The 22,012-nt window shown below is 43.0% G+C and overlaps 1 protein-coding gene across 1 annotated transcript in view; it reads right to left on the bottom strand.

Annotated features, from left to right (window-relative positions):
- The window catches only part of PAH (phenylalanine hydroxylase), a 70,484-nt gene that overhangs the window by 5,468 nt on the left and 43,004 nt on the right, over positions 1 to 22,012 (bottom strand). The window contains exons 5-9 of the mRNA XM_065886950.1: positions 15,206 to 15,273; positions 8,271 to 8,467; positions 5,968 to 6,103; positions 4,838 to 4,907; positions 1,244 to 1,300 (exon numbers count right to left, since the gene is read on the bottom strand). Of these exons, the coding sequence (XP_065743022.1) occupies positions 1,244 to 1,300; positions 4,838 to 4,907; positions 5,968 to 6,103; positions 8,271 to 8,467; positions 15,206 to 15,273 (528 nt within the window). The remainder of the gene's footprint in view (positions 1 to 1,243; positions 1,301 to 4,837; positions 4,908 to 5,967; positions 6,104 to 8,270; positions 8,468 to 15,205; positions 15,274 to 22,012) is intronic.

Raw genomic sequence — 22,012 nt, 5'->3', positions numbered from 1 at the left:
AGTTAGTGCTAGAGATTGTCACAGTCTTGGAGGATTAGCTGTGGGTTTCTAGTTAAGTCCGTTGATTGCACTAGAGAATGCTAAACCTGCGAAGGCTGTCAGAACTTAGTCTGACCTCCGCACATACAGATGAGAAGTCTTTAGCCCAGAGAGGTCAAGCTACATGCATACAGTGGCACAGCATCTCAAGGGCAGAGCAAGGAGCCCAAGACTGTTTCCAGCTCAGTATATCAATAATAAGATTTTTTTTTGAGAAGCTATGTTGGTAATGAGTACTTTTATCATTGTTACAGCAAGTAACATGACGCTCTGCATTTGAGTTTCTTTTTTTCTTACAAGTGAGAGATTCTATCAAGCTCTGCAGTTTTCTTTGAAAGTTGCTTTTTGTATCGCAGCAGTTTCTGGCATTTAAAAACTCACATTCACACAAGTTTAACTCTTCAGACCCTCAAGATGACCATGATATACTTTTGAAACGGGCAGAATATAAACGATTGTATCTATTTTTAGAGATGAGGAAGCAAAAGCCACTTGCCCAGGGTCTCAGAGCAGCTGGTCAGTGAGAAAGGATCGGAGTTTGGGGCCTTCTGATAAACTGAATTCATAAACTTCTAAACTGATACATCTTCATGATATATTTGCATTCATCTGCGGTCCCTAATTCCATTATAAAGTTTTATTTCTCATCTTCCCAGCTGAGCACATTATAAGAAATGTGGCTTAGAGGCTGGGGAGGGATGCACGCAAGCTGGAAAGGGGTCTGTAGGAAGGAAAGCCCTGTGCAGAGTCTGTGCAGAGTCACTGCCTCCATGGCTTCAATGGATGAGCCGTCACATCCACTGGGGAAGGAAGTGTTCAGTTAGAAGGGGAAAGCCCACCCCCTTTTCTACCTGGTGTCTGAGAAAGGAAAGATCTTAATGCTGGCTCCAGTGTAAAGGTAGAGAGTAAATATTCCCTCTTCAAAGCTGTGAATCCAGACAACCTCCCACCCACTTAAGGGGGTTCTCAAGGACTATCATTATAGGCTGTTGGTGTTTTCAAGACACTATTTAAAATTCAATGTCTACATACAGTTGATTTCACAATCGAACCATTAAGAGGTCAAAATGTGAAATGTCACTCGTGCAAACGTAACCCAGGGCATTCTGATTTTTTTCCGCAAATGACCTGGCTTTCAGGGAAGGAGCAAAGCTTCAAAGACCTGAGGCCCTGACACCATCCACCAGGAAGAGAGAGAACTTACTGTTGCGAGTTTCTCAATGTACTCGTCGGGGGCACCCAGAGAGGCGAGGCCAATTTCCTGTAATTGTGGAGAAACAAAGTCACTGGCATGGCTGGGGTCTGCCTATCTTCAACCTTTACCCTCGGGTCCGACCTCATACTTGACCACAGGAAAGGGATGGGTGGCTAGATGCCTTCAGAAGGGCCCACATAGACTCTCATTGTTCTGTCAAATCTTCCTTGACCACATTTCATAAAATCACAGATCTCTAGAATGGGGGAAGCCTTTATCCATCACTTGGTCCTTTGTATTCACTTTGCAAAAGAGAAAACGGAGGCACAGAGAAGGGAGACGACCTGCTCAAGGTCACGCGATAAGTGGCATCTGAAGTTTCATGTCCTGATTATTATTCCATAGTTCAAGTGGAACATTCCTGGAGCACTAGATGAGACTTAATCATGTACCCTGAAGACACCACAGGAGACTTGCAGAGAAGTGCTTGACATCTGTCCAGGTATATACATAGCTGGAGAGTCTGAGATGTCATGCATCACCTCTCATCACAGCTCCAAATCCAGGATCCCCTAGTGGTCTCTGCCTCTTTCACAGCATTTGCTCCAGCCTACCTTGTATCAGACATACCATATATATACAAATATATATGCTTCTTTCCTACTATATGCATTTATTCATTCCAAAAATATTTGTCAAATGCCTTCTGTGTGGCAGGCAGTGTACCAAATGATAAAGATCCTTGACCTTGTAAATAGTGTCTAAGTGGATAGCAAAAGACAGAAATAATAATCCTATACATAGGTATGTTACAAGGTGGTAAGTTCTTTGGAAAGAAGAAACAAAAGGAGGAAGGGACAAGGGGGGACCCAGAGCACCAGGAAAGCGGGGGTGGGGTGGGGAGGCTGGGATTTTAAATAAGCTTCCAGGGTAAGCATCATTGAGCAAAGACATGATGGAAGAGAGGTTGTTGGCATTGCTGATATTTGAGGGAAGAGAATTGTGCAGGCCAAGTGTACAGCCCGTGGAAAAGCTCGTGAAGGAGGGGCAATGCCGGTTGGTTCAAACAACGGGGAAGGACCACTGTGGCTAGAGCAGAGTAAGGGTTATTAGGGGTGGCAGGTGACAGCAAAGAGGGATCTGAAGCTCAATCATGTAGGAATTCCTTGGTTGTTTTAGGGCTTAAGATTCTCCTCTCTACAACACGGGGAGCCAAGGCAGGGTTTTGAACAGAAGGGTGGCAAGATCTGATTTGTGCCATCAAAGATTCACTCTGACTGCTGTGTGAGAGTTGACCGTAGGGGGTCAAGTGTAGAGGCATAAAGACCAGTTAGGAGGCTACTGCAGTCACCAGCATGAGAAGCGATAGGGCTGAGATGAAATTGGTAGCAGTGGACGTGATGGGCAATGGTCAGATTCTACATATTTTGGAGGTAAAACACAGAATTTTATGCAAGATTGATTGTGGGGTATGTCCGAGAGGAGTCAATAATGCTTTAGGTTTGAGCGACTGGAAGGATGGAGTTGCCATGAACTAATACAGGAAGAGCTGTGGGTGGAGAAAGTTTCAGTGGTAAGATCAGGAATTCCATTTTGGACAGGATGAATAGAGATGTCCATCGGACATCCAAGCAGAGATATTGAGTAGATGGTTGGATATGTAAGTCTCAGTTTTGGGACTGAAGTCTGGGCTAGATATATAAATGTGCTCATCATCAGAGTGGAGATGGTACCTAAAGCCATGAGATTGGATGGTACTTAAAGCAGACAGAGAGAAGGACCAAGGACTGGGCCCACTTGGAAGCAAGAGGCTACATGGTCTTCATCTCTGTATCCCTCCCTGGCCAAGCCCATTACATGTAAAGAAAATGCTGTCTGATTTAGAGTAAATCAAATTCAGACACTGACTTAGCCTGGCTCCACTCTCCTGCCCCTTCCCCATCTATGTTCCATCCACCCGGCTCAGACATGCCACGGTCCTGAATCGAACAGAAGTCATAGACAAATGCAAGGTTGAAAGAGTGCCCTGTTCTCATAGTCACCATTCTTTGTGAGCCCAGATCTTGCCTAAAACAAGGGGCCCAAAGTGCTTCATCCCCACTCCATCCTGCACTCCAGTGTCCTGCTTTTAGATCACAAAGGAATACGCTCAGGGAACTCAAAACGACTCCCTGCCTTGGAACTGTCCAGGTGAAAGTTGGAACCGTGAACACTGATGACCCAGTAGCTTCTGTCTGCTGACTCAGGTAATTGCCCTGTCTTCTGTGGGGAGTCCCCAAAATGGAACCGGCCTGGGGAGAATGGCCATTTGGCCTCTGGTTGGGCAGAATAACCTCTGGTGATGAGAATTAAAAGTTCCTATTCCCCGAGGAAAAAACTGATCTTCCTTTGGCCATATTAACAAATCCTGGTTTGAAAGCTATCCCAAGCAATCAATGACATCCTAGCAGCAGGAACCGCACTTCTGAAAGTCAGCTGGTCGGCAAATAGCCTCAGTCCCATGGTGACGCTTCCACGGTTAAAGTTCACCTAATTTCTAAACACTCCCACTTCTAAAAGTCCAACAACCTCTGAACTTCACAATCCCCCCAAACCCACATAAAAGCAATCCTTGTCTTTGTTTAGAGAGGCAGTGTCTAACAAGTGCAGTTTTCCCTTGGTTAGCAAGCAGTTAATTCTGCTTGCTGTTTGTTAGTTTGTTTCAGCTACTCAGTGGTAGCCTCTTCATTCAAGAGTGCAAATAGTTATTTCTTTCTGCTGAGGGGAATTGCTTGTGAAATTCACACACACGTGGTCCAGGCTTTGCTCATGGGTCATTCCATTTGATCTGCATTCTTCCTTGTGAGGAAGAAAACTGTCAGGGAGGGCTTTTATTGATCCATGTCTCTGTGACCCAGGCACAGGGTGGCCTGGCAACGCGCCCCCCAGAAGCACCATTCAACTCTCCCACGATCGCAGTTACCCAGTCACGGTTTAGGGCTGCCTCTCAGTGCCAGGAGAGACTTGCTAGGATCCTTTCACTCATCCAAAACGCATTTTCGAGCCTGCTCACCACTGTGCTAGATGAATCAAAGCCTGGCCTGCTGCTTTGATGATGGTGACGAGGCGACTGGCTCTTTATTTTTGTCAGCTATGAGTCAGGCTATTGGCATTGGATTCTTGTCAAATGCCATCTTACTTAATTAAAGCATATACAAAACTGACTGCCTGACAGGGGAGAGAGTGGCAAAGGCCCTAAAGAGGATGGGGAAAAAAAATGCCTGGAGAACTTGGAAGATGGTAAGGTTACTTCTGCATGGGGATCAGGAAGGTTTTCACTGATGAAAAGGCTCTTAAACTACACCTGGTAGGACAAGTGAGATTAGCTAAGTCAATAACACACAATTCAGAGGATGACTGAGTCACCAATTCCATGCTGTGGTCCCTGGGATTGGCAATTGGCCAGCTCCATGGGACCACACACCCATCTGTGATGGGAGCACATAACTGTACCTGGTTTCTACCCTTGCAGAGGACACGAAGGCCCCTCCATGGATTCAATTTATCTTGAGCAGTCCAGGTCTCACCCCTGTAAGTAGAAGGCTAGAGAGATCAGTTCCTCACCTGCGAAAACTGGGCAAAGCTGCGATCTGAAAACAAGGGTACATGTCCCAACAGCTCATGGCAGATGTCACTGAAAAACAGAAAGCACAGAGCTTGGAGGGGAAGAGGGTTATAAGCCATGACAGACTCAGTCTTTCTACGTGAGGAATGGGTGGAAGAAAGGAAGCAACTCATTCAGTCTTACAAACTCATTCCTAAGAATAAGTGGTGTGTAAGGCTTGCTATCAGTTGAGACAAGGTACAAGAGAAAAGGGAGAAGGGGAAAGAAAAGTAAGGGACAGGGCAGGGCATGGCAGCCAGGGGGTCTTAGGTGTACGCCCGGTGGGATGCAGAACAAAAGAGGCAATATTCCTATGAGCATCCTCCCATACGCCTGTGCGAGCTGTGGATCACAAACACTTCCCACCCCAAGTCTTCTCGTTGGTATTGACATCCCTGGGCAGATACAATATGCTCAGTTAGTTTTTCCTCATGGGAACTAAATAATAATAGTAATAATAATGACAGAGTCCTCTCTTATTCTGGAGAGGGCAGCCGTTGGTCAGAGAAGAAAACTTAACATTTATTTAACACTTTCGGCACCAGGTTTATTAGGAACCGGTCTTTTCTGGTTTACAGTAATGAACTTTGCAGGCTGGGAAAGATCATTTGGGGCACCCTGCTGACTTTTCATATCAATTGCTTAAGTTCTATCTGACTAAGAAGATGGCTAAAAGCATGGTGGCCAGTCCTTCACTACCTCCAGCCGAGACACAGTCTAGGCAAAGAGAGATTAGAATCATCTAGGTGTGATTCAGGAATGAGGAGGTGTTGAGACAGCCTGGCTGTCACTCGTTCCTGTTCCCCTTGGGCACTTCACAGCTCTGACTTCTACCGTCTCTTTGGAATTTGAATGTGAGCTCTCATTCTCTCATTCGGAGGAGATCTGAACCTTTGAGTCACAACATACCTAAATCTCCAATCAGTACAATCTATTCGGACAGAGAAAATCCCCAGAAGAGATGAGTTTCCCTTGTCGTACTGTCGTCATCCAGGCAACTGGTCCCATGGACCAGCCCACAGTGTGCCTGGAGCAGGGAGAGATGGCACTCACTGTGGCTGGCAACTGATAGCAGAAGGACGATACTCACGGTTCAGGCGTATACATGGGTTTGGACCCATGTCTGATGTACTGAGTGCAGTGGAAGACTCGAAAGGCCAGGCCACCCAAGAAATCCCGAGAGGAAAGCAGGCCAGCCACAGGTCGGAGGCGGAAACCAGTACAAGCTGGGAAGCAAAGGAGAAAGAAAACTGAAAGCCCATCACAGGGAGCCAAAAGGGCCTAAAGACCTTTAGGGAGGGAACCAGTACACTCAACTGTCCAGGAGCATGGGTGTCGATGCCAAGCAGACTTGGCTTCAAATCTATGCCCCAGTACTTTCTAGCTGGGTGATTTGAGTCAAGGAGTTTCACTTCTCTGAGCCTCAGTTTTCTCATCTGCAAAATGGGGGTAGATACTTTTCTTAGGGTTAGTCTGAGAATCAGAAGAGCTAATAAATATAAAATACTTAGAGCCTAGCACATCGGAAACATCCAATAAATTTAGCTTTCATTATTGTTTGTTAGGGTGGAATGCTTATTCCCTACTTCTCATGTTTCCAGAGTGGGGAGGGAATTTTCACTCTACTTCCCAAGACGGAAGAATATGAAAGGAACACTTCTAGCTTTTCTATATGTGCTTCACACAGGACACCCCTGGAGGAACAGTGACTTCTCTGATTGAAGGATCTGAGAAGAGGAAATGAATGTTCTCAATTTAACCCTCTCTGCCCTTTCTCTCGTCACGATCCACACAGGAGCTCATTCTGGACTGCTCTTGGCCAGGCAATGGACTACACACTGCACCAATGAATTGGCGAGTAAGTTACCTAATCCAGGGGTGAAATATTAGGAAATCCACCTTGGCTGCATCTCTATACCACATTCTCTAAGAAGCTTCTATCAGTAATACAGCTGTCATTTTGATCACCCATCTCTCTGGTTCCTATATCTGTCTCTCAATTTGTTCCAAACCTGGAAGGAGAATAGTAATGACAGTGATCATGGTAATAATAGCTAACACTATATAATACCTACCACATGTCAGACACAGTTCTAAGCACTTTAGATATACGAATTCATCCTCATCCTAACTCTAGGAGGTAGATGCTCTTATTATCTCCACTTTATAGATGGGGAAGCTGAGGCAGACAGGGGTTAAGGCTCCTGCCCAAGGTCACAGCTACCGGCAGTCTGGCTTCAGAGTCTGTTTCCTTAATTGCTACTCTATACCTCCCCAACTGCTGGTATTACTGCTATGTTCTTCTTGTTATTGGCCATAGCAACGTGTGTAATTAGTCAAAGAATGTCTTTAAGACCCCTTTGTCCCTCCGATTCAGGCTGAAGTTCATTCTGCTTGGGCCCCCGCTCCTCTCTTTATCTGAGAAGTAAAGACTCTAAATGGAAGGGATTCAAAAGGTCCTCTAGCCACCCCCTCTCCCAATCTATCCTAGTTACCACTTCCCTCCCTGCCACGTAGCTTCCCTGGCTTTTTGCCCCAGAGCTGGCCATTGCATCTCTGCATAGTTCAGAGACACAGAAAACTCTTTCTATAACCCTGTGATCTGTATCCCCACTTTCCCTCATTTTACCTGGCATGTAATAGGCGTTTAATATGTTTTGTCTGTTTATTTTGATTTTGCTAGGTCAACACCACCTGGCAGAAAGGAAAACACTTATCTCCCCTGGAAATGATGGGCAGGTCAACCCGATCACGAATTTACCCACTGAGTTACTCAGATTCCAACGAAGCCCAGATTCAATGAGCACCTGCCGTAACACTAGGTAACACTATGCTTTCACATTCAATATCTTATTTCATTCTCACAATTTCCCTAGGAGAAAGGCTAAAAGGTTGACAGTCTCCATTTGACAGATGACTAAACTGAGGTAGTTTTTCCCAACTAGAGAGGATCAAAGCAAGATTCCAGATACCAGATGCATAGACTTAGAGCTCAGGTATCTCGGCACAAATCTCATTTTCTTACACAAACGCACACTGCAGCCAGCTCGTAAAGTAGCAGGAGCTGCAGGAAGAACCCGGACGAGGCACCTTGGGCTTTGAGTATTAAAAAATCCTTTCAGGGGGCTTCCCTGGTGGCGCAGTGGTTGAGAGTCTGCCTGCCAATGCAGGGGACACAGGTTCGTGCCCCGGTCCGGGAAGATCCCACATGCTGCAGAGCGGCTGGGCCCGTGAGCCATGGCCGCTGAGCCTGCGCATCCGGAGCCTGTGCAATCCCGGTTTTCCTGGGACAAGCAACCTGCCTGCATCAGCATGAACACACTCACCTCCATTTACTTTTCTTCCCCTCCCCATCCTCCCCACACCGACCTTTTGACCCTGATGTGGACTTACTCTGCAGAAACTGAGAAACCTCTTCGAGCTGGGGGATGTTATCTTCGCGGAAGCCACAGTACTTTTCCAGAAGTGGGAAAATGTGGTTGTGCTCGTAGCAAGCATGGGTTTTGTACAAGGACTTCAGGGTCCTGAACACTATCCCCCATGTTTTCTTTTCTTCCTCCGTGTATTCCACTCGAGGGATGGGCTGCCCACTAGGATACAGACATGAAATATTTGTCTGCTGCAGGGCAGGTGCAAGAGTAGAGGATGAAGGAGCCATAGCAGAGGGAGACGGGTTCAGAGTCTGTGAGCTGCCGCCCCCGACCACAGCGGATTTCATATTTTATAAGTGATTTGAAAGAGGAAAATTCCATTTCTTGATATAGCAAACATTCATGTGACTTTAAGCAAAGATACAAGCTCTCACCTGGACTACTGCACCAAGGATCTCCTCTCACTTTGGGAAACCACTTGGCTTTTCTGCTCTCCTATCTCATATTCTTTACCCAGTATGGAAATTCACTTACCTTCGGGAGCCTGTAATATAAATGTGTGAAGTAGCAGGTATAGATAATAGGAGGGCGGAGGCTGAGTCAAGTGAAGAATACATCCTCTTTCTAAACAAAGGCATCCAAGTTCAAGCAAACTAAAGCAATTCTACCTGTTGGCTAAAGTGGATTTAATATGTGTACCATGAGTTTGAGATCCCTTGTTTAATGGGCATGTACTTGCTGGATTTGATATTTCTGCCCCTAGGAAGTTATAAAGGTACTTAAATGCATGCTAGGTGCAAGATCTGCTTACCTGGCATCTTCCGCTATGACATAACAAAAGTACGGGGAGCTTATTAAAGTATGTATGTTGGACGTGCCCCTCAGATCCGGAACCTGTGGGGAAGGGGAGGGCCCGGGCATCTGGATTCCAATAAGCTCCTATCATTAGTTCGATAGGTCCTTCTGAAAACCATCTAAGAGTGAGCTGTGTTCTGAACAGCGAAAACAAATGAAAACCAAACAAAGCCTGACTTCAAAGACCCGTGACTCTTCTCTGGGCTACAGGCCTGTTTCCTAACAGGGTACACGGTGTCTGGGACAAGGCGAGACTGTTTACCTTAGAATTATGGATCATCTTCAGGCTCCAAACTAGGTCCCTCCTGCCCTTTCAGAGCTGTCGCTCTTCCAAGGACATTAAAGCAAAGTCATCATTATGTTCCACGGAAAGATGGGCAGAGATTAGGGGAAAAAGACAGACTGTTGCTTCAGAATTGAAAGCAAGACAAGCCCAGAGGGTTCTATAATGGCGTAGGGACTGAAAAGGACATCAGGAAAGCCCCTGCCTATGGATGCACCATTGTTTCAGGGCTAAGTGCCGATGCAGGGAAAGAACAGGCTTTGGAAACTGACAGAGGTGGGTTCACTGCTTCGCTCCGCCATTGCCTAGCTGAATGGCCTCAAGCCATTTAGTAAACCTCTTTGAGCCTAGTCTGCATAGCCGTTAGGTGGGCTAATGCCAACTAACTCTTTGGAGGGTATGGAAGAGAGTTAACTGAAATGCTATGTATACAATAAAGATGTTAAAAAATTAAAAAAAAATTTTTAATTAAAAATAAAGAAATGCTATGTGTAAAGTATGTAACACTGGTGCTGACAATAATACCATTGGATAGTTGGTAATTATCATGATAATGGATTCTCATTTAGAAAGAAAGGTATCTGCTATTTCTGCAACAAATTTTCAAGAGTTAGTAACGTCCTAGGCACCGAGCTGTCCCCCTGGTTGACATTTACCGTGCCAGGGGTTCAATATCCATTCCCATTCTTCCAGTAAAGCACCCTTCTCCCATCTCAGTCTGCAGGTTCAGGTAAGAGGAGACTCCACCACTCCTACCTTCAGAGGTGGGCATGTGACCAGGCCCAGTCAATTAGACTGTCTCATTTCCCTGGCCACAGTGACTGGCTGAGAGATGGGCCCATGTCCCGATGAGAGCCAATGAGACTCAATGAGAGAACTTTTGTTGATTGTGTTGAAAAGAGACAGAATCTCTGGTTGGGCTGTGGTGTCAGCCTGGCGGTGCTGGGGTCCACCCCCAAGAGACATGAGGCCAGTGCCTCTGAGCAAGGCCACTACAGAGGACACCAGAGTCAGGGGGAGGGAGAGAGAATGAGACGCTGAGTCCCAGACCCACCTGTGCCTCAATTACTTCCCTTAAACTTTTCACTTATAGGAGCCAAGAAAAGCCTCCTTTTTGTTTGAGTTGACTTGCAGCTGAAAGATATAAATCCCTATAGTCCATTTAGCGTATTCTTACATAAAATTTTAAAGCCTAACCCCCACCCCAGTGACATAATCCAAACCTGCTGCAGCTGCCTTCTAGGTGATTCTCGGCACAATTCCCAGCTCCATCTCTGACTCACCGCTTTGAATCTTTACTATCGTATGGTCTCTTAGGTTCATGCATTCATTTATTCATTCAACAAATATTTATTGAACACTCATGATGCTCTGGGAATACAGCAGTGAACAAAACAGTCAAAAATCCCTACCACTTACCATGGAATGTTACTCAGCACTAGAAAAGAAGGAAATCCTGCCGCATGCAAACACATGGATGAACTTTGAGGATATCATGCTAAGTGAATCTAGCCAGTCACTAAAGGACAAATACTGCATGATTCCACTTACATGAGGTACATAAAAGAGTCAAACACACAGAGGCAGAGAGTTGAATGGAGGTTGCCAGAGGCTGTGGGGAGGGAAAAACAGAAGGCTGTGGTTCAACGGGTATTAAATTTCAGTTATGCAAGATGATTAATTTCTAGAGATTTGCTGTACAATATTGTCTATACTTAATATTATTGTATTGTATGCTTAAATTTTTGTTAAGAAACTAGATCTCCTGTTAAATATTTTTACCGCAACAAAAAGGAAACATCCCTGCCCTGTGGAGCCCACATTTCTAGTGGGGGGGGAGACAGAAAATCCACACAATTCTGTTAGATGGTGAAAAGTGTAAGGGAGAAAAAGAAGAGCAAAGGTCCCTATGGGGAGTGTCAGGGAGGGGTTTCAGTCTTACATGGGACATTGGAGAAGACCTGGCTGAGAAGGTGCCATTTGTATAAAGACCCAAGGAGGTGAGGGTTCACTCTGGAGCCCTCCTTTCACCTGCACTTGCCTGTCTGAGGTTCTGACTCAGACTTCCTGCAGATTCAGCCTGACAGCCCCCATCCTTACAGTCTGGGGCAGTGACAGCTCTGTGCTCTTTACATGCCTCCTGGGGCAGCTCATCCCAACCTAGACGTGAGTGGCCCAGGGGTCCCTGCTTTCCTGGGAAGAGGCAGGAGAATCTGAGCTGTAACTCTGCAGCTTCCCAGCTGTGTCAGACCTTGGGCAAGTTATTGCCACTCTCTGATATCTATATCTGTATCTGTACCTGTATCTGTATCTGTATTTTTTTTTCAAAATAAGGATAATCAAACCTACCTAGTAACACTGTAGTGATAATCAAGTAAGCAATGTGTGAAATGCTGCCTGGATATAGTAAATATTTCAGAATTTAGTTTTATACACACACACACACACACACACACACCAGCTTCCATGGTCTACTTAGGAATTGAACTCAACACCTTTTTTCCATCTTCTCCTTCTATCAAGAGACCTGAGGTTCTACAAGATCCTCAGTCTTTGAATATATCATCAATTAATTTTTTAAAACTATGATCTCATTAACTAAAATAAACTAAGATATTTTGGGAAGAGTATCAATTTGGCTTGAAATAAAAGGATTTCTAGTTAAGCCAATTAGTATCCCTCTTCCAAAAAAAAAAAAAAAAAACATGTTTTAAGGAGAAGACACTGCTTTTGAATTATTCCACCAACCAAAGATGGCATTCAAGGTACTCCAGCACCTGGCATAGACTTCCTCACTCAGTCTTATTTTACACCAAGTCCCCACACATGGAATTATTACCAGGACAAAGAATTTGGTGCCCACAATACACAACAGTAATCGGTGCCTCTTCAAAGTGATGTTTTAAGACTTTTGTTAAATATTCTTCTGGAGGAGAGTCAAAGCATCACATGGTAGATGGGCCTAGAAGAGGGTGGCAAACAGGAGCAGGGTTTAGCTGCTTCCTTACTGTCTAATTCAGCTCTGGACCCAAGTATATACTGATACATCTACTAATAAAACAAAAGCCCTGTTTCTAACCAGACCTGCCCTCTCATCCACTATCCTCATTCTCTTCAGCTGATAAACTCCTACTCAATCTTCAATTCTCAGTCTAAATATCACTTCCTCTAACCAATTCCCCCGGTCTACATTAAAGTTCCTAATTATGTGGCCTCATGACACTTGTGTTTTGACTTTAGTCATACCTATTGCGTTTATTGTTCTTTTTGTTATTGTCTGTCTTTCTCAATGATCCCCCAGAAGACACAGAGTCTGTTTGTCTTGCTCTTGGCATGGATCCTGGAACACAGTAAACACATTGTATCAACTGATCCTGTGATTCTAGGACTCAAGGGGCAGGAGTTTGAGCCCCATGTGGTAGGATGACTGGGAAGGCGCTAGAGACCAGAATGCGGGGCTGTTGGCATGGAGGGTGGCAGAGCCCAAGGAAGAGGGTCAAAGCTGAGTCCTGAAAGGCATGACAATTTCTGGGGTGGGAGGAGGAGGCCAGAGGAGACTGAGAAGAAGCCTCAAAGAGGAAGGAGGGAAACCAGCAGCGAGCAGAGTAGAGCTGATTCTCCTTTTTGGCGGCAGTTCTGTTCCATAAAGTCACCATGAACTCTGAGTGAGTACTGAACCATAGCTCCTGCGGGAAATGCAGGACACAACTGATAATCCCTTCCTTGTCTTGTGTGTGCTTCTGGTTAAAGACACCTTGGTTAACGTATTTGTTGATAGATTCACACTGAACTCACAGCCAACAGCACTACAACAACTCAGGCCTGAAGGAAGCGTATCTAACACATTCTCCCCATTAAGCACGTCAGAGCCGTCCTGACTTAGGAACACTAGCCAGCACTTCAGCACTACGCTGGAGGGCCATTTTAAACAGCAAAATTACCGACAAAAAGAACAAAAATTCAACAAATGTGGCAGGGGACACATTTTTCCCTGCTCTGTGCATGTCTGGGAATGAATGTGAAAGTGCCCCAAGTTTGGGGGTCTCAAATAAATTTAAGCAAGTAATCTTCAAAGAATGAGAATCCATTGTACCAGATACCGAGATAAAAGACAATTGCAAAGAAGGAAGGGGTAGTAAATAGCATCAAAAGTTCAAAAGAGATGAGCTGAGATGAGGCTGGAAATAGGCTTTGAATTAGAGGACAAGTTCAGTCCCTAATGAGATATATGACATTGAGTACATCACTTAACCATTTGGGATTCATCTATACAAGGTAGAAAATTGACTGGAAGATCTCTGGTATTCCTCTGAGTACCAGCCATCTATGAATAGTTTTCAAAAACCAGTTTAACTTATCTGATGACCATCCAGAATCAGGAGGCATTCAACCAATTCCATACTTCTTCGTCAGGTGTAACATTTTTGTGGAAAGGAGGTGGGTTTGAGTTTTTCCCTTCAAATCCCAGCAGCCAAGAAGGAGTGAATGTATCTCATAAGCAGCTCCTGGATTATGTGGAGAAGTGTGGTCTCCTGACTCAGAGATCCGCAGACACTCAGGGAAGTGGTTGAGAACAACTTTGTAGTTAAACAAGCCTGCGTTCAAAACCAGACTATGCCACCTACTAGTTCTATAACTTTGGCAAGTTACTTAATCTTTTTTAAGCTTTAGTTTTTCCACCTGAAAAATGGGGAGTTATTATTAAAACTAAATGAAATAATGTAAACTAAGCATTTAGCAAAGCCCCAGACATAGCAAGGAGATGATAAATATGACCTATTATTACTGACTATCTCAAGAAGGACTCTTGTCTGTAGCTGATTTGATGGTGTCTACCTGTCCATGCTGGGGCCACGGTAGGGACAGGGGAGAGAGGTCACCATGTTCTGTGATTCCTGCTTGCCACAAGCCAAGGCCCAGCTGGGTCTAGATATGACCAAGGTCTGCACTATTCTGGATCTTTCTACTACCAGGACTCTTTCAGAGAAAGGAATTTTCTCATTTTCTCTGGAAGTCTTTCCCTTTGGAAGGTAGGCTTTTATTCAGTATACAGAGCCCTAGCATCTCCTTTATCTCCCTCATATTCTAGCAAAGCTGTTAAAATACCATCACCTCAGTGTTCCTTTCTTCTTGGGCATGTCTTTTCTCACACTGTTAACTCAGGAATGGAGCTCAGGTCCCAAAACACTGAGTTTCTCACGGGAGCGTTTCTGAGGACTCAAAATAGCAAAGTGGTTCTCTTCCCAAATAACATATTTGACATTTGCATTTTCCTTTGACTGAAATCTGGTAGAGGAGGAGCACAGAACCCCAGATAGAAAAAAAAAAACTCATCCTAAAATTGCCCTTCACATCTGGGTCAGATCAGATGAAAGTAGAACCCTGAGGCTTGGCTCTCCTGAAACCTCCAATGCTTCACTATTTCAGTAAAGCAGCCAACTCCCTCTTGAATGTAAATAATTCTCTTTTGCCAGCTTCTGGTGGAATGTGGAGAATACCAGAGGCTATTTTATTCAGGACTGAGGCCTTTTATAATTACTTCAGACGTTCCGCGTAATTACACAACAAAGCCTGGGAGAGAGCTGGGCCCTGGCACAGAGGGTAATTTTGTTTTGTGTTGCGTTCGATTTTTTAAAATGTGTGTTATTCAAGGGAGGGTTTAAACACACACACACACACACACACACACACACACACACACAGGGGAGGATTCTCTACACCGGTAGTTTCCCTTTGGGCGAGGGAGAGGCAGGCTAGGAGTTGTTCTTCTCACGCCCCCCACCCCCTGCTCCACCTCCCACCCTGAAGAGCAGACTTACTGTCGATAGCTGTAGGCAATGTCAGCAAATTCCTTCCGTCTTGCTCGGTACACAGGATCTTTAAAGCCCTAGGAAGAAAGGAGATAGTTGATTTCTCCAGGCTTTTGTGGAAGAGACCTGGCGTATCTATGCACGTTTTGAATGGGGGTCCTTGAGCTCTGACAGTGCATCTCTCCTTCCCCTGATTATACTCTGAAAATAAAGTCTCAGTTAAACTGAGGGTAAGCTCTCCCACTAAGTATCGTGAGTGACGCATTACTAGCAATGCTTTCAACTCAGTGTGAGCCTCTGCCTCGGGATTCCAAAGTGCAAACAGTGTCCAGGTTTTAAAGATATTTCATCTACAGCATTCTAACTTGTAAACTTGCTAAACTCGGCAGAGTTAGTAGGATGAATGCCTATGAAGAAGATATACAATAGCCGCTAAATTCCTGACCAATGGTATGTGTCTAGCACTGCCTCCTAACTTCTTGAGAGACAACCAGGTACATGCTTACTGCTATTGCAATTTAGAAAAAAATGCCATTTATTGAGTGTCTATTATGTACTAGTCTACGCGTGCTACGAACTTATTTTATTTATAACTCTCACAACAAATGTGTAAGGTAGGCCAGTATGATTATCCCTTTCTTTCCAGAATAAACACTGGCTCAGAGAAGTGCAGTCCGGTGAAGTTGAAGCCAGGATTTGAATCACCCAGTTCTTGCTCTTTTCACTTCACTTCAGTAAGTGTCAACGTTTACAACTTGGCAGGGGCTCAACTCACTGAGATCCTGCCTTAGTACATAGAAAGGATGATAATAATTTCTCCTCTGAGGCTGACCTGCAGGCAGCCTTTCCTCAGCAATTTGCAAGCACCACACTTCTGAGTGAAAAGAGGCCAAGTGTGTCTTTCAGTGTTGGGGGTGTAGGGGGAGGTCACATCCCTGAGATGGACATGATCCCCATTGGTTAAAAGGACATTTTCCTTATATTTTCTTCTTAGAGTTTTATTGTTTCAGGTCTTACATTTAAGTCTTTAATGCATTTCAAATTCATTTCTTGTGAGTGGTGTAAGATAGGGGATTAATTTTATTCTTTTGCATGTTAATATCCAGTTTTCCCAACATCATTTACTGAAGAGACTATTCTTTTCCCCATTGAGTATTCTTGGCTCCCTTGTCAAATATTAGTTGACTGTATCTGCATGAGTTCATATCTAGGCTCTTGATCGTGTTCCATTAGTCTGTCTGCTTTTATGCCAGTACCATGCTGTTTTGATTACTATAGCTTTGTAATATAGTTTGAAATCAGGACATGTGATTCCTCCAGCTTTGTTCTTCTTTCTCTGGATTGCTCCTTGACATTGGTCTAGGGAAAGAATTTTTGGATATGACACCAAAAGCACAAGCAACAAAAGCAAAAGTAAATAAGTGGGACTACAGCAAACAAAAAAGTTTCTGCACAACAAAAGAAACAACTAACAAAATGAAAAGGCAACCTATAAAATGGGAGAAAATATTTGCAAACCATACATCAGATAAGGAGTTAATATCCAAAGTATATAAGGAACTCATACAACTCAATGGAAAAAAAATCAAATAATCTGATTTAGAAATAGGCAGAGGAGACATACAAATGGCCAACAGGTACATGAAAAGATGCTCAACATCACTAATCATCAGTAAAATGCAAATCAAAATCACAATGAGCTATCATCTCATACTTGTTAGAATACCTATTATCAAAACGACAAGAGATAAGTGTTGGCAAGAATGTGGAGAAAAGGAAACCTTTGTGCACTATTGGTGGGTATGTAAACTGGTACAGCTACTTTGGGAAACAATATGGAGGTTCCTCAAAAAATTGAAAATAGAACTACCATATGATCCGGCAATATCACTTCTAGGTATATATCCAAAGGAAATAAAATCACTTCCTTGGAGAGATATCTGCACATCTATGTTCATTGAAGCCTCATTCAAATAGTCAAGACATAATAAACAATCTAAGTGTTCACTGACAGATAAATAGATAAAGAAAACGTGGTATATACAAATAATGGGATATTATTCATCCATAAAAAAGAAGGGAAACCTTCTGACAACACGAATGGAACTTGAGGACATTTTACTAAGTGAAATAAGTCAGACAGAGGAAGACAAATACTGTATGATCTCACTTATATGTGGAATCCAAAAAAGCCAAATTCATAGACAGAGAGTAGATTGGTAGTTGCCAGAGGATGGAGAGTGGGATAAACAGGGAGACCCCTTTTTGGTTAAGGGGTCAAACCTCCAGTTATAAGATGAATAAGTTCTGGATCTAATGTACAGCACGACAATTATAGTTAGCAATAGTGTTTTATATACCTGAAAATTGCTAAGAGAGTAAATCTTAAATGTTTTCACCACAGCAAAAAAACGGTAATTATGAGAAGTGATAGAGTTGTTAACTGACCTTATTATGGTAATCATTTCACAATATATACATGTATTAAATCAGCATCAAGCTTACACGATGTTGTGTCAATTATATTTCAATAAAGCTAGAAAAAAGGTCATTTTCCCCCCAAAATTGATTGTGATCTGAGTTTTAGTAAGACAAGACAGTGGTGTCACCACTGTAGAACTTTGCTTTGTTCCCTCCAAGCATTTACCGATAAACCATGCCGTCCATCACTTTAGCTTGAAACTTCTCTGTCCCACCATTCCTCCAAACCAAGACATTAGTGAATCAAAAACAAAGGCTAATGTCGCAGAGAGTAATATGTAAAGACTTTTTTAAAAGCATAAATACTCCCTGACTTTCAGATATTGTTTTTTTGGTTTGTTTGATTGGTTGGTTGGTTATTTTTTTGTTTTTTTAAAATCCAGCTCTACCAATAATTCCAAAAACCTAGGTGTTCATGGATATAATGTAATTTCACCTGATAATCCATGGCATAGAGTCTGGCATACAGAAAGAACTACAAACACTTGCTGAAAGAGGAAAGGAATAAAAGCATAAGGGGGAGGGAGGGATAAACAAAGGGAGGGAGGGAGAGAAGAAAGGAGTTCCCTATTTTGTTTCCCAGGATATATCTTGAGAAACAGAGAAATCTAAATGTTTCACACTGGAAAAGTAAAGTAAAATTACCATACTGTTTAGTTTTAGTTTTTTTGTTCTAAAACTAAATCCCAGAAAAATTAAGTGATTATTCAATTTAGAAAAGATTCCAGGACATGGTCATTACAAAGTATAACTATAGTGTTTTCTCTTAAGCACTGAATGGTTTTGAATAAACAGGAAAGTTTAGGAATCTGAAAACTTAAAACTATGCTGGGCCCAGTTCTACTGGATGAAGGTAAGTTGCTGTGGGATGATATAGTAAGAAGATTGGGCACTATCATTTGATTTCCAAGCAGCTCTAACACACCCTTTTAGGAACCTGTCTACTGGGCTAAATGAAGAACACATCTCCATACTTAGGACTCAAAATATAATGTTAATGTTTGTCAATCATTAATGCTTGACCTTTACAGTCATCCTCACCTACAAGTCTTGGCCTTCTCTAGCCCCTAAGTACAAAGCATAGACTTTTGCGCTTGTGGGGTGCCTTGGAGAATATCTATATTTGTGTTTTGATCTAGACATGAAGAAAGTGAAGCCCGTAGAGCCAATTGCCCAGGGGCCCTGAACTGCAGAAGCTGTACCTCCACTTGGGTTTTCTGGTCCTAGCCAGGTGGTAAGTTGAGGTTTGAGGGCTGAGACAGGTAACCAGGGAGACAAGCGAAGAATTCCCTTACCCAGTGGATTTCCACTTCATTATACTGTCTCCAGAATGGGATGCCCATGGCAATTTCTCTTCCCATTTATCTTTAATCTTCAATGTACTTTGTCTAGGCAGTTTAAAGACTTTTCCATCAGTGAAAAAAAAATCTTAATATAAAATTATATATCCAGTAGGTATCAACTGTGTCAGAGGGATTATATAAATAGTATAAAAATTAAATGATGGAATAAATACAACCAAATCCAACAAAAGGTATGAAAATGGGAACTGTTTTATTCTTCTGTACTGTTTAGGCTTTTGAATTTTTCTACTGTGAGTGTGGATTTCTTTTTCCTTTTTACAGTTTGAGTTTATTTTATTGTTTCACTTTTATTTATTTATTTGAAGTATAACTGATTTATAATATCATGTTAGTTTCAGGTATACAGCACAGTGGTTGTTATACATACATATACATATATATCTTTTTCAGTCTTTTCCCTTATAGGTTATTACAAAGTATTGATTATAGTTCCCTGTGCTATACAGTAGGTCCTTGTTGGTTATCTATTCAATATATAGTAGTGTGTAGATGTTAATCCCAACCTCCTAATTTATCCTTACTCCTTTTATAATTAGAAGAAAAGTAAAATAATATTAAAAATCCATCTCAGATGATTATGGGAGGTGACAGCAGATTCATACATTGAGCTACATCAACACATCCAAATATAATATAATACAAAGATTTTCTATATGGGAAGGTTTCTAACCATGGTCCTTTACCAGCTCAAGTTTCTAAGAAGTTCATTATAAGCCTGCGAAGGGACCCTGCCAACTAGGCAGCACAGACTTTTGTTCTCTCAGTTAGCAGCGAAAATCTCCGCCTGCATCTTGGGGACTTGGTCTTGCATCCTCTGGGCTGCCAGGTGACCACGGGCCTCCGCAGACATGTGGAATACACTCTGAATTAAGCTACAGTTGGTGATGACTAATCACCCTGTCTCAATTAAGCTAATAGCAGCAATTTTGGTCGCACTGCATGTAACCAAGTACGTTTTGACAGGAAAATATATTGCTGGTGAAGGAGTGGGGAGGGGGAGGGGGAAGAGAGGAGAAATGGATGGGAGAAAGGGGAGAGAATTCTACAGGGTGCGAAGTGGTAACATCACCTGCGGTCCACAAGCAATCACTTTCTTTCATCTCAGCATTTTTGTTACTTGTGGTGTTGAAGTCTGTTTGCTTCAGCGGGGATTTTGGTGAGACTGTAACCATATGGAAAAGTCTTCCGAGTGAGTATTCTTCTAGGCTGAGATCTTTATCATTTCTTGATATCATGGCGGAGATTAAACCTCAGAAATGCCATCTTTAGACTACTGAAGTTGAACACGCTGGATTGGATTACTCACTCATTCAATCCCTAGGAGCATGGCCGGATGGTTAGTTCACCTCTCAGAGCCCTAGTTTCTTCATCAGTAAAATGAAACTAGTAACGGTAGTTACCTCACAGTGTCGGGTGGATTAGATTAGGTAATGTAAGCAGGGTATCAAGTAAAATTCTGAGTACAAAGGAGACAGTGAAAAAATGATGCATTTGTCCACAATGGTGGGAAATCCACAAGCTGAGAAGTCTGGCTCAGAATATGAAAAGGATGTACTCACTCAGTCCCGTCACCCATCCCTGGGCTTTTAAAAGAGCATCTGCCGAATTCTTACCTTGCGATTTATTTTGCATCTGGGGCAATAGTGAGAGGCTTTCCGCATTCTATCAGTCCCACACCAACTGGAGGAAGGATGGTACACAGGAGACAAGAAGTTCAAAGTCGTATTTTTTAAGTACCTGCCATCGCCATGCCGTAGACACTCACCAAAGACTTGCAAGTCAATAGACAAGGACAGTGCTGACCACAACCCCTCCTCTTGCCCACTCTGCATTGCCGGCCATGGTCACCACCAATAAGGCCAAGAAGACTGTCTTGGAAAAGATTCGGATACCTGACTTCCCAAGTCAGTAATCTGGGAATTGTTTTACCTCTCTCCTCTTCACATTTGATAAATTTTGTCCATTTTTCCTTCCAAATATCTTGAGTTTATCCTTTTTACTTTAATCTCACTGCTACACTTTGATTCAGGCCCCCATCATTTCTCTCCTGGACTACTACAAATACTTTCCAAGTGGCCTTTCTTTGTCTGTTCCTCATAACCCCCTCCCTCACTTCGGCCCAAGGAGACTTACAACATACAAACCTGGTAGGGTCTCTCTCTGCTCTACAAACTTTCAATGGCTTCTTACCACTTTTAGGATAAAGTCCAAAATCCTTAACTTTGTGCACAAGGTTGTACGTGATCTGGCCCTGCCTATGTTTCCAACTACAATTGCCTGTATACTACGTCTCCAAATTCATCCAAATCAGTCTTATTTGAATTCTTTGAACACACTATGCTTTTTCCCATGTTCAGGCCTTCACACATGCTGTTCCCTCTGACTGGAACACTCTTCCATGCTCTCTCAGACTAACAAGCTACTACTTGGTCTTTCCAACTTGGTTTCAGCTTTTAGGAACCTACCTTGATTGTCCTGAAGTTTATTGGTTTCCCTCTACAATAGGTTCCCTCGGCGAATTCAGTGTTTCTCCTTTCAGTCATTATATTTGTTAATAATTACTAAACTCAGGAATCTGTTTATTTTACTTATCACTGGATTTTCAGGGCAAAGTGTACTTAGCATACTCCTGAGTAGGAGCTGTTAAGAAAAATTACGCAAAACTTAGGCAAAAAAAATTACTGTGTGCCTTTTCAAAGTCCTATTAGATCACTGGCTAACAAGCTCACTGTACGCTCTGGGGCAGGTATATTTGTTTGATGTGCAATCGACTACCTAGTAAGGCCCGAACTCTTCAAACTTAGACGTTGACTTATAGAAGATTGGTAAGTTGCAAAACATTTATTTTATGATCAAGTTGCAAATGACTTCTTTCCAATAGAAAACACTCATGGTGATGGCTTATTGTTTTATAGGACGTTAACCATGTGTATTCACCTTTTCAGTCTCATTCTGGCATCCTACTTTTCAA

The sequence above is a fragment of the Phocoena phocoena genome, chromosome 11 (genome assembly GCF_963924675.1).
Source record: "Phocoena phocoena chromosome 11, mPhoPho1.1, whole genome shotgun sequence".
Classification (NCBI taxonomy): Eukaryota; Metazoa; Chordata; class Mammalia; order Artiodactyla; family Phocoenidae; genus Phocoena; species Phocoena phocoena.
This window is presented reverse-complemented; position numbering and strand designations above follow the sequence as displayed.